Source organism: Semicossyphus pulcher, unplaced genomic scaffold (genome assembly GCF_022749685.1).
Source record: "Semicossyphus pulcher isolate SPU_LCO1_2020_fin unplaced genomic scaffold, fSemPul1.0.p SCAF_18, whole genome shotgun sequence".
Lineage (NCBI taxonomy): Eukaryota > Metazoa > Chordata > Actinopteri > Labriformes > Labridae > Semicossyphus > Semicossyphus pulcher.
In genome coordinates, this window is record NW_027211691.1 from 15,976,072 (window position 1) to 15,989,389 (window position 13,318).

Sequence of the window (13,318 nt, forward strand, 5' to 3'; positions counted from 1 at the left end):
ATGATGGTATATATTTTTTGTTTTTACACAAGGACAGGACTGCAGGTAAACTATGCTGGCTTGCATGGTACCATATTTTTCGAGTCTGCCCTGGAGATGTGCTCTGATTCTGTGGTTTAAGCTACGCCCAAAGGACGGACTCGACTATTTATTCAGTGACACACACCCAAGTTAGCTTGATGCCTCTGTACCTGACGAAGAGCCAGAAAGTACAGCTCATGGGAATGTCATTAGTTGTGTTGGTATCGGCCAAACACCGAGGTGTAAGGCAAATTACAATTCCAAACTAATGGTGCTAGATGACCAACAAGGGGATCACCTAAGATGTTTGGGTATATCCTCTGAGAATCTGAGTGTCTGCACAACATTTTGTGCCAATGCAAGATGTGAAGACATTTAGCTGGACGTGGGACATGGGAACTTTGCAGGTGGCATCAAATGGAAAGTAAGTGGACAACCAAAGGTGGAAGCCTTAATTCTCTAGGGACCATGAATGTCTGGACAAAAACCTACCGCAGTTGATACGATATATTTTGCGATATTTCTACCATCTCTCGAACACCGTGTTGAACCAACCAACCAATTAACCATTCCTAGAACATAGAGGGCTAAAAATCCCAAACACTTCAGAGTCCTAGATTTTGTTTTGAAGGATTTGCTGTTTAATGGATTGTACTTGTTTTGTGGGCAGTTGGTTGGACAAAACACATCATGTAAAAAAATCCATGGTGCTCTAAATAAGAAAGAGAAGGAGGTAAATAATTGAATAATACCCCTCCAGTGTAGTTCCTCTAATGTGCATGCATTTAGTTGAGACAAAGATGAAAATGTGTAAATAATGGCATGCCATCAAAGAGGAAATTCCTTTGTTTGAAATGAAGCATAGATTTAGTGCCATGTGAGGGGAAGTATCCTCTTGTTGTCTTGTAGGAAAGAGCTGTTAAGCCATGTGTCCCTTTGAAAAGCTTGGATCTCATCTCAGCATGAACTCCTGTGAGCAAAAGCAAGGGGAGCTAACGTTATGATAAATGAGTCCTGCGGCCCCACATGGAGAGACATTTTCCTGCCCACGCACTCCCACCACCACGCAAAAATCCTCAAGTGTGTCCCCCAGCTCGCTCACAGTGCAGGAGGACATGTATTGTCTTGCTTCCCAGAATCAGCCTTCGTAGTGCTTGTGACTCATTTGGTCCGCTGCAGAGTTTTGGCGAGAGTTCAGCGGATAGGACACCCCCGCCACTGACCTTTTAAAAAGAGTAAGTCACCCAAATATCCGAGACTCACTAATCACACTTCACTTCCTGTCTGTGTTGGGACAGCAGACCACAGGGTATTGTGACCAGCTCAATGTCTCTTGATTATACCATGCCTGTGACAAATTATATGTGACCTCATCAATTGTCAAGATGTGTTCATTTTTATTTTAGCAGACTCTTGATACTTGCAACCTTCCTAACCTCACAAGTTTCAAATGCCTGCTCTTTTTCAGCCTAAACCTTCTGTAAAATATAACATGATGTTTTTACAGTTCATTTTTGTATGGATACAACAAACACGATATAGGTTCAATGAGCTTGCGAGGTGAGAGTTGTTGGTAGGCAGATTTTGTTACTTCTGGGCCAATCCAGGCTAGCTGTTTCCCCCAGTTTCCTGTCTTTATGCAAAGTTAAGCTAACTGTGTGCAGGCTGCAGCTTCCTGTTTACTACACAGACATGAGAGTGGCATCAGTCTTACCTTGTATCTCTTAGCAGGAAAGGAAATACCCAAGGTGCGTTTCTAGCCACTACTTTTAGGGCCTAAAACCCTGATTGAACAAATCAAAGTAGAAGCTGTTGAACAGTTTTAGCTTTGGTTAGAACTGGTTAAAACAAAAATCCAGCATCCTCTGATCCTTTCTGTCTTGTGCTTTGACATCAGGCCAGTCCATGTCCTCATTGATCAAACTCCTGCTGACATCTCGTCTTTTCCACCTACTGATCTCTGCGATTCTCTTCAGCGGCTGTCTGTTTTGGCATTAGATTGCTTTTTCAGACCCCCTGTGCTGTTGCAAAGTTTAGAAGTTGACCTCTGAAATGGTGATGTCTTTGGGACTCCTCGAGAGTGATGTCAGACATGAGGTCATACTGCTCAGGCCATCAGGCAGCTGGAGAGCAGACCTCTCTCGTCTAAAGAGGGGGAGTTTCCCTCGGAGACCTACAGCCAACATTACACTGTTTGCTTGGTTTAGAGACTGATGTAACAGAGCTGAAAGTGGGAAGAGTATACTTTGTGCGCATGCATTTACGTGCTTGCCTGCATGATCTTGGCTGTGATTCCTATTCAATCATTCCAATAAAAATAAAATTTCGGTGCATGTTTTCGAGGAGCACGTCTCTGCTTTGTCTAGCCCTGACAATTCCCTACAACCCTCGTCTCAAATCCCATCCTCTGCTGTCCTCTTTTTAATTAACTCCTTCTGTTTTTTCAGCACAGTCCTCACACTGTGACAAAGACGAGGCCTCTGCCAGTGAAACATTGGCCCGAGCAGTGATGTTATCCATATTTGACAGGGAAGTGCGTCACAAGCACTTCTGGATGTGCGTATCATTTGTAGGTCTGTCTCATGATCTAGTAGAGAGACAGACAGTCCTCTGCAGAGCAACAAGAGCTAGCGGCGAGTAGCATTTGATCTTCAACAAGCGGGGCTGTCACATCGCCCGCCTGCCAAGAAGCGTGCGGAGAACTGGGCTGGCGATCTGTGGGCACCAGTAGCCCGGCGTCCTGCTGGGCGGAGGGGCGAAGCAGATGGGCCATCTGGTGACTCGCTGGCACAGGACAGGGGCTGCTCTGTTCCCGCGTGTGCGTGTTTGTGTGTGTGGCTACGACAGAACGGGCCACGTTGTGTTGGGAGACCACCTGTCTTGTGGCTGCTCATCTTCTCTTTCATGTGTGGTCAGCAGCACAGCCTGACACAGACATTTCTTCTGCATATCATACCACTGACGAGCATGTTCTTGTTTTGCTAGCAAATATTTTAGGACTGCAGTTGTACATACCAAGCCCCTTATTCAGTCTATTTTGCGAAGACGGGTGGATAAACTTTTGGTTAGCTTTTTATGGCCTGTTCTTGTCCGCAAGTGTGCTTCAAAAGGTATTTGCGGGTGTACTTTGCAGAAATCTAGGCTAGCTAAATCCCCTTGCCTCTAGACTCTGCTAAGCTAAGCTAATAGCCTCATGAACTCTATCTACATCACTCTTTGCTATCAAGGTTTTAGGTCTAGAACAAGGTTTTGACAAAGAGGTCATTGAATCATTTTTCCCCGGACTCCATATTTGTGCCGTTATGTTTGAGCTTTCCCATCCGTCAGCTCGTGTGATTTGTTCCTCTGACAGCAGAACACTGTGTTTTCGCCATGTTCAAACTCCGCTGGCACCCTGCGACTCTGCCCCTCAGGCTGTAAACTGCTCCAGTGGCCGTCTTTATTGCTTTTATGAAAAGTTTTCTGGCTGACATACAGAGAGAGAGAGAGAAAGTATGTGTCCCCGCAGACGGGCTGGAGTGTTTTTGTCTGTTGGGTATATTGGGGACACATGCCGTACACATTGTACAGGCTTTGGGAACACTAGAACACTTGGACACTGGAGAGAGCAAAACATAAACAAATGATACTCAAAGAAAAAAGGACAAACGTTATCTTGGGAATGTTTCTATGAATCTCTCTGGAGGCTCTTTATCCAAAGATTTTGTTTGTTTGTTTGGGGTCTGACTAAGTCTACTCCTAACTCCTCTAACTTCACTCCTTTAATTGTATATTCTTTACATAGGCCACATTTTTTCCCCCACTTTATTATCTGTATATTTCCCCTGCAAGACTTGTATGGACTCATTGCCTTTGTAACAGAGCCGCCTATGAATGGAGTTTTTGTTTCTGCTGAAGTGTATCTTAAAAAAAATGTCACAACAGCAGAATTTTCAGTCCAAATGCGGCCCTGATACCGAATGTTGGTCTTTTCTTTGCGCCTGAAACTCTGTCAAACTCCGAAACTGTAACCACTGACAACACTAGCTGTGATACTGTGTTTTCTGTGTGTAGCAACGAGCCGTCACCAGCTGCCAGGTCTCAGATCACTCAGCTATGACAACCTGTTAGCCCTGTTTTATCAGTGAAATGGTTAAATGCCTGACAAGTTTTCTCAATGTGAACATTTTTTACTTATGCAGTGACACATTCCCCCTTGCTGCATGTCTCCATTCATAAAGCATGTACTAGAAGTGTATCATTTTACTGGCTGTTGTCGTACTTTCTCTTTGAGGAGCGGTGTTAGCATGCCAACAGCTATTTTCAGATTGTGTTAATTTATTTAATTAAACAGTATAAAAGGAAATATAGCACATTGTTTCTCCTACTAATTCAATTCATAAGCAATGTAATTCAGTCTTGTTTAATTCATTTTACTCAGTGGTTAGCTACCTTGTTTGGTATGACCAGAAGCTTGCAGGGGCTAATACAAGCTAACGTTAGCAAACATTAGCTAGCGATTTCCCTGATCTGTTGACTTCTCTAAGCTTGTGCTAATGTGAGTCTACATTTCAGCTTCTCTTAGTATCCCATATTTGTCACTTGTGGCCACATGTGCTGTATAAACATGCTACATATAAGATTTACATTGAGGTCTATGTAGCATCGAAAAAGCTCTTTTTGGCTTCTCTGAAGCCTGCAGCTTTTCCTTTGGTCAGCACACAAGCTCATAACCAGCACAAACAGCTTAATCTCTCAATATTGTGTTCTGCAGCTGTTTCTCTAGTTCCTGTTCCCCTTTTTGCTTCGCCCGCTTTCAAAGAAAAACAAATGTGTACGTTTGAAATATCCAAATGTAGGCTCTTGTTACAGGATGTGGCCGTCATCTCTGGAAATTCACTCTGCTGTACGGAATGGTGGCATACATAAACAATGTGGCATTTACTTACGTGAATGGGTAACTGAAAACAGCTACTTTTTGTAGTGGAGCAAAACACTCTTCACTGTATCACCTCATTACAGGATGTGACAGCCAGAACTTAATGCATAAAAATCGCTTGTCTTTGAAGTGCATCGTCTTTACCTGAGGCAGGCGTTTAGGCAAACACCCACGCCTGCTGCTGCTGTGGGATCTCACGAGCACGAGGCTGCTCCATCATCAAACAGTGAGGAGTTCCTCCACTTCTGCCGGCTTGTGCTTCTCAGAGTGGCACTAAAGAGACAACAGGGCATTGACAGGATTCAGATGAATTGTGTTCGCGGCATCAAATGCAGCTCTTGGCTGTCATGTTGACGTTTGTCTGCCAGGAGTTGTCAAAAAAGGATATGTCAATCTCAGGAGACCGTCCTGGTTAAATAAAGATTAAAAAAATAACAGTGACACTGATTTTGGAAAAATGGCTTTGTGTTGCGACAACCACCTGCGTCCTGTTTTGTCATTGTTTTTGTGCAATCGCAGAAACATTATGTGCACCGAGATGGAGTGAAATGGCACAGTTCTTGGATGTTGAAATCGTGTTGTTTTTGTTTTTTTGGTTCTCAGGATGAAATCTTCGCCTGCAGAGAGAAGTTGAGCTCTGCGCTCGAGTTCAACAGGACCACTTCCTGATGATGACAGTAAACATGGGTGAGTAGTCTTCGAAAGCAGTGCATGCATACAGAAACTTGCACAACAGGGAACAGCGCATAAACGTACACACCTCTCACACATCCTCTGGCAGGAACAGTACAGAGAAAAAAAATAACACATGTACGAGAGCGGAAAAGTGTGAGGAGGCTGTTAACAGCTCCAGATGGCTTGTTTTTGTACATTGTTGTTATTCTAAATGTTGTTTTCCTCATTTTTATTCTGTATTCAGATATGGACAATTTGCACGTAGAACGGTTCTGGGTGCAAAATATATGTAGATTCAAGACGCCTACCAGGCCTGTGAACACATACATATGCACTACTATTTCTATGCAAAATCAGGCACCCTAAAACACACACACACACACACACACGTATGCTACCTTATACTAACTTCCTCCATACAATTCACTGCAAACAAAAGAGTTTCTCCTGGGATATATCTGCATGTGTGCACACAGGATCTGTAGCTGTATGTCTGGAGAGCAGTAGTCTCAACCTGTTGCTAACTGACCTCTTTTAAACAAAGCTTAGAATATTGAATCGATATCTGTGGTTAATTCTCACAAACCAAAGACAACACACTTCTTTTCTCTGTGATCCGAGCCCGTGTTGCCTTTGTTTCCACAGATGACGGTCTCCAAAATGGACCCGGACAGCACAGGAACTCACAAGGTAAACATTCATTGTCTCAGATAAAAAAATTTACTCTTTTTTTTCTCTGAGGACTGTTACTACTCTCATATATTTGTGTTAAGAAGCTAGCTTAGCTTAGCTTGGCATAAACACCGGCAGATTGGGCAGACAGCTAGCTTGCTCTGTACAAAATACAATACAATAACTGACTATTAGCAAGCTAGCTAGCTCTGAAAACCCTCTACATGTCTTCAAAAAGTTATAAATAAAAATGTGTTTTATTTTAACACTATTTTCATTTCCTTTCATTTAAAACACATTCAAAACACACAAATTACAGCCTACCGTCTGTTCCGCCATGTCGAGTTTGCAATCCACCTAGCTACCAGTGCTGTAGCTAGCGGTAGCTGGCATTGTTGTGAGGGTGGCGGCTGCAATGGCGATCATGACAGTGCATGTCCGTGACGATGTGTTAGCAACAATCAAGTTCATTTTCATCGTCTAAAACAGCGAGGAAAACAGCACTGCGGCATATTGTAAATAGGAAACGTTGTAGTGGATTGGACCTGGAAGCAGTTTAATGCGGAGGTGGGATGTCATCACTTAACAACCAACAACTTTAGCTGGATCATAGCGCCATTGTCTGGGTAAAATACTGTAACACAATAAAAGACCTCTCACTGCATTTTATGCTGATATATTCGCACACCGATAGGACACAGCCCACTTTTTAAATGAAAAATGTATTAAAAGTGCGTCTTATACACTGAATTTTACGTTATGTGTTCAGAAGCTAGCTTAGCTTAACTTGGCATAAACACCGGCAAATTGGGCAAACAGCTAGCTGGCTCTGTACAAAATACAATACAATAACTAACAATTAGCAAGCTAGCTAGCTTTGAAAAACCTCTCCAAAAAGTGTATTTTCTAATGTTTAAGGATATAAGATAGCACAGGGCGGAGGAAATGCAAAGACGCTCCATTGTGACTGACTAGCGTTAGCATGTTCCTGTTCCGCTAGCAAGTTAGCTGATATCTCAAGAGATTTTATTTGTTAATACAGGTAGCCATTGCCTCATATTTTTCCTAAGCTAAGCTAATTACCTAATAAATTCTTTCTTCATACTTCATGAACCCATGTTACAGTAATGCAAATACCTCTCAGCTAAGAAGCAAGTGGGCTTTTCAGTGTACACAAAGCCCTCTTTAAAGCTGATTATATTTCCATTACACTGTAGCGGAAACACAAGGACACACAGGCAAAGAGCTGCAATGTCACAGCCTTTAGATATTGAATGGAAACGTTAGCAGACATTCCCCGGTGAAAAGACTCCCTGCAAAGACCTTGCACAAACATTAATAGCATCACAATTGTCACACACCCACAATACTCTGCATTACATCACACATTCTTCGTTAAACATTAACTTTAGGAGCTTAAATGTTACGCCAATTAGCGGTTAAATTAGCTCTATTACAGTTTCGACTAACAGCAAGGTGAACGGAGAGTTTAGAGCGTGTGCCTTGCTTTGCATAGCTGCTGTGTGGAGTGTGTGTGCGTGTGTGTTGTGCGTCAGAGCTCGGCCCGCGCTGCTGCAGAGTGAGGACATGTTTGGCTCCAGCTGCTTATTCTGCTGGATGCCTTTGCCATGATGTGTCTCTCTGCACCAGGAAATCCCCACAATGTCTTCATTCAGGCAGCCGTTCTCACACACACATGCACAGACACTGCCTGGCCGGCCCTTACACGTACTTTGTTAGCTTGAACGTTGCTGCAGTGGCCTCTTAAAGTCGGTTGTATTCTTTGCCTGCATCTTCAAACTTGCCACCATCTGCTCGAGCAGTAGTTACAGCTACAGGAGATTAGCTCCTTTCATGTAAACCATCTTGGACTTGAGTTCCAACTTCATTTCACCCACTGCCACTTTCACAGCTCTCGGATTTAGCCTGAGAAAAAAGGAAAGATGCAGAGTGATGATGCAATGCGCAGCAATCTGCCTCCATTGTGTAATGTTGCTCGCTCTGCTCTGCTTCCTGGAATTCCCCCGTTTCTTATTCTAGTCACATTTTAGCCGAAACACAAGAAGCAGCACTGAAAATGAGCTGCAGGTATTCCAGTCTATACATAAACAGTAAAAAAAATCATGAACCATTCTTGGCCATGCTGACATAAGGCTCCTTAAGTTCCTGTTGTTGGTTTGTGTGGCTGCTCCTGGCACTGATGTGTGAGCTGGTTGCTCTCCGCTGTGCCGGCGGTTAGCCTTGGCTGGCCCCGGCCTGGCAGCGGGCGCGGACCAGTCCTCGGTGATGTAATAACTTCATTTATAAGCGGCCATCACCACGCAATTCTCACACTCTCACTTCCCCCACTTCGCCAGCCGACCCTCCCACTCTGCCCTCTCTACTATTATCCATAGGTCACAGCACAGGCCACATGCACAGACACACACATACAGATGCAAACATGCAGGACTGTGTTGTTTGTTTTGTATCCTTGACTGCCAGCGCTCGGGGTAGTCTGGAGCTTTGAGCCTGCGGAGGCAGAGCTGAAACAACAATTGTCACCAGAGAGGCAGCGATAATGAAAAATAAAGATGGAGGCAGTGATGGGTTTGATTATTTCTTTTTGCAAAATGCCCAAACATGTCATTTTGCCTCGGGTAGGCTTCTTGATAAAGGGCTAGTTCACCTCAGTCCTATCATGCTGTTATAGGGAGATAATGCCATTATGGTAGGAAAGAAGTAGGACGCTATCCACTTCTCCAACGGGCCCTGGAATACCTCCGCCAGACTACGTGAAACTCATCATCTGGTGGAGGCCAGGGAGCTTGCTAAACTACACTTCCTCAATCTAGGACGCCCGCCTCCGATGTCATGTGTCATTCAAAATCGTCAGGTTTGAAATGTAGACTACAGACCTGAAGGTTTTTTAGACGATCCACCTGTATATTCTCGTCGTATTGCGGATTCTGTACCGCTCTGAGACATTGCCTGCAGCGAAAACGGTAGTATTTCAATTCAGCGTCTCTCGCTGGGCCTTTCCTTTCAGAGGCAGGGACGCAATGCATGCTGGGTTTTGTAGAAATGTAAAATGGGCAAAACCACGAGCTGTTTGTACAACTTTCTCACTATTCTATACGATACAATTCACACTTTTATTTTCTTGCACATAGAGTACAAATGCAACATGTTGATTTGTTCTGATTTGGTCTCAGAGGGCAGGCAGACAAATTGTCTTCCCCCTCGTGTCCATCTTTGACTGATTAAATCAACAATCCGTTAATTTCCTGATGTGGAATAACGTGGTTAAACCAGCTCCGTGTTCAGAAACAGAGACAGTGACTCAGTTCCTTCCTGTGCGGAGACGAGAGGCCTGGTGTAGCAGTTAGTCATCCACCGCTCCTGACAGCCTATATTTTACCTCGCGGTTCCTCCGGTATGAGTCCTACCAGGGCGTCTCTGTGCTATGAAAGAACAGTGTGTGTGTCGGTGTCATTTCACTTTTCCTCTATAGTTCCTTCTGCCTTAAACAAACTGAGGGAGGAAGACACCAGAAGGGACTCACCTGTCTCACAATTACCTGTCCTTATCGCACTCAAACATCCCACACACGTAGTTGTAAACTTGCAGAGAGGAATGTGCTTATGTTGCACAATCACAGCACACCACTGCACTGATAAGAAACTACTTATCCTTAATTACACCTCAGCCATTAAGGTTTGCTTTAGTGCTTTAACATACAATAAGTTACCATTTATTTCCTCCCACTCCTGATTCCCTTCTCTGTGTTCACTGTATGCAATGTGCGCTGAGATTCTGTGGGTGTAACTTCTCTTATCGCTCGGCCTTATTTAGCTTCTCCGTCAGAGGAGGGAGTGTGCCGGTCAGCAGAGAGGGGAGTTTGTTCGGTCCTGCTGCTATATTGGGATTGTCAAACAGGACCTCCACCTCTGTGGTTAGCTGCTGATGTGGTTCAGGCTCAGTTCATGTTAGCTCGCTGACGGGGGGCAGAGGTTGCCAACAGTGCTGCCGTTAAAAGTGCATTTGAGGGGGAAAAGGCAGAATAATGATGGTTAAGCACGGAGAAAACTTCCAATTAATGCTGGATGAAGACTAAAAAGCCATTTCAGTTACATCATCTAAAGTTAAAGCGTCATTACACCCAAATTACAAAAAATAAATCTTGTGTTATAAAAATAGTCGTGCGGTTATTTTTGGTTTAATATGCACAAGTTTTCAGAAACACTCTACAAGGTCACAGCTTACAAATATCACAGGAACAATTTGAACAATTTTAATTCAACCTTTTTTGTTGATTTTATTGCTGTTTTTATTGACTTACGTATTATCAATATAGGTGCTAAAATCTAAGTTCGTAACAGCTGAAAGAACTTAAATCGGGCATCTTTTCCAAAAGCTTGTTTAAAAGTATTCTTGAAATTATTGGAATTACTTGGTCTCTGTAGAAATAGAGGGGGCAGGTTGTGTGAAAAAAAGCACTTCATTGTCATTTCACTGGCATTTAATAACCTTTAAAGATTAATTATATTGAATTTCTTCCACTTGGAATGCCAGCGGCATGCACCTAATAATGCACGCCTGTCTTTTTTCAGATTAGGGTTACCAGGACGGATCGTTGTTAGGATTTTACCGCCCTTATTAAATGGAATTGGTATTAGCACAATCCACAATTAATGCCGGGTGAACCTCTATGTATTATGATTAGAAATTATCCTTTTAAGTTCCACGATTTGCGAAGAAGAGACCAACTGAACTAAATGAAATCAGCATCAGCAGACCGCCTGGTTTGAGGTGGTCAGAAAAAAGTCGTTGGAGTGTAAGTCTGTGTTTGCTGTGTCCCCTGGGTGAACCTTAACCGACCGACACGCTGTCGGAGAACAGCTGCCCACCAGAGCCGCACAGTGAAATCCAGATCAAATGGCACCCCAGACCCCATCTGCTGCCTGTGCTACTATCACACTCGCTCTGTGAATGACATCCCCAGCGGTGTTTCACACACAAGGCAACCTTTTATTTTGAAGAATGTAGTCTTTCCTGCAGGTGCCGTTTTCGCTGCATAGCACACACCTGGCCTGGTTTCCCTGTGAACGAGATGTGTGTGTATGTTTATAATGAATGCACCCGGGGCTCATCTGAGAGGCCGGCAGGAGCCGAGGTCAACGACCTCTTCTTTATATTGTAATCACCGCACTCAGATAATTGGTTCTATTAAAGTCTCTTGATATGGTAATGCCTGACATGCTCATCTGCATGATTGCCCCCTTTACACATGAGAGTGTGTGTTTGTGAGTGTGCGAAGCGGGAGAAGAGAAGTGAGAGATGGAGAATAGATGCTGAGCGTTTTTCTTGCACTTGCGGTTTTTTTTTTAATGATTTTTAAGGGTTTAATGAACGCTAGTCGTGTCCCCTGTGAGGAGCGGATTATGAATTTCAAACACTCTTGACTTCTCCATCAAAGTCAGTGAGCTCGGTTCATGTTGAAGCCTGCAGTCACGATGATTCAGTCAGTGTTTGACAAAAGATCAATCTTCGTCTGATTACAGGAGGCCAATTTTTAACTAAAGAAAAATTCTCCTGAAATCTCTCCATGGATAGAAATGAAGTGTTTAATATCTAAGCTCCAGGCTTTTACTCGCGACCCTGTCACTGCAACAGGCAACCATGGACACACATGCTGCATAATTAAACACCTTTGCTCTCTCCAAGCTTGTGTATGCAGAGTACAGAGTCTGAGAGTGATCAGAATTACTATCATAGCAGTAGAAGTCTTCTTTAAGGAAGGATCTTAGCAAAAAGCTCCGAAAACAAGCTGTACACGACCACGGCTAACAAACAAAGCTAGCAATTAGCTGTTGAACATAGTAGAGCATTTAGCAGCTTAAGAGCTGGCCATTTCTTCAGGATTTGGTGTAGTTAAAAAACTACTAAAGAAGAGAGAGTGTTGAACTTCGTTAGAGTGACAGAAATACGATACAGAAGAAAAGCTAGCTGCTCTGTCTCTGCTGGAGCGGATGTGTCTGTACGCTACTACAGCTAGCACGTTAGCCATTTCCTGTTAATATGTTATACTACATCAGTGCTGTGTTTACAGCTTGTTGGAAAAAAATTAGTTAATAGCAGTTTTATGTTTTTATTTCTAGTTACCAGTACATAGCGTTGAACAAATCTTCATTACATAGCATTTAAGCTAGTTAGCGACTTCTGTCTGTAACAGCGAAGTAGGAAAACAAGCTAAAAAACAGAAAACACGTCCTTTAACTCAATAAAAATCCCCCAAAAAACACAAAGAAAGGCAACTGAACTGTTTCAGTTACCGTCTCATTACCTAAACCTCACAGAGTGATGAAAAGTCGACAAAGTAATCCCAAAGAATGGTAAAACTGGTATCTTATTTTAAGTGAGTTTAAACAGGTTATCTTACAGGTCACATATGTCAGTTTTGGTTCCTGTTTTCTAACCTCTAAGGAGTGAGAGTGGTTGCGCCCAAGTAATGTGTGTGTTCTCTCTCTGTAGACGACGAGGAGGCGCTCAACTCCATCATGAAGGACCTGGCAGCGCTGGGTCGCTGCTACACCCAGCACATCAGCCACAAGCCGAAGAACAGAACCTTACTCTACAAACAGGTACACACGGGGTCCAGACGTACAGCATTTAAAATCTCTTCAGTACTAATATCAACCTCTCAACGCCCACATTTCCCCCCGGGGATTAAGTATTTCTGATTCTGAAACTTTTAACAGCCATCTTTTAAGCCCACAGGGGACAAGTGTTGACAGTAAAGCTGTCACACATTCAGCTCAATTAGTTTTTTAACCAGCAGCATTTTTGTCTCCTGTTACTCTGAGTTTACACACACAAACCTCAGCTTTTTGTGGGGTTTTTTTGGCTGGATTGACAGCTGCCGGCTGCCAAAGTCAGGTGAAGGTTGTCTAAAAAGGAGCTTATTGAGAGTCGAATTCAAACGCATTATTTTACAAACACTAATGTGACGGCGTGCTGCATTCAATGACATTCGTTGTCATGGAAATTTTT

At 43.3% G+C, this 13,318-nt stretch overlaps 1 protein-coding gene across 1 annotated transcript in view; it reads left to right on the top strand.

Annotated features, from left to right (window-relative positions):
- The window catches only part of map3k22 (mitogen-activated protein kinase kinase kinase 22), a 40,119-nt gene that overhangs the window by 6,039 nt on the left and 20,762 nt on the right, over window positions 1-13,318 (top strand). Inside the window, exons 2-4 of the mRNA XM_069667158.1 lie at window positions 5,543-5,626; window positions 6,260-6,304; window positions 12,800-12,909. Of these exons, the coding sequence (XP_069523259.1) occupies window positions 5,608-5,626; window positions 6,260-6,304; window positions 12,800-12,909 (174 nt within the window). The 5' untranslated portion in view covers window positions 5,543-5,607. The remainder of the gene's footprint in view (window positions 1-5,542; window positions 5,627-6,259; window positions 6,305-12,799; window positions 12,910-13,318) is intronic.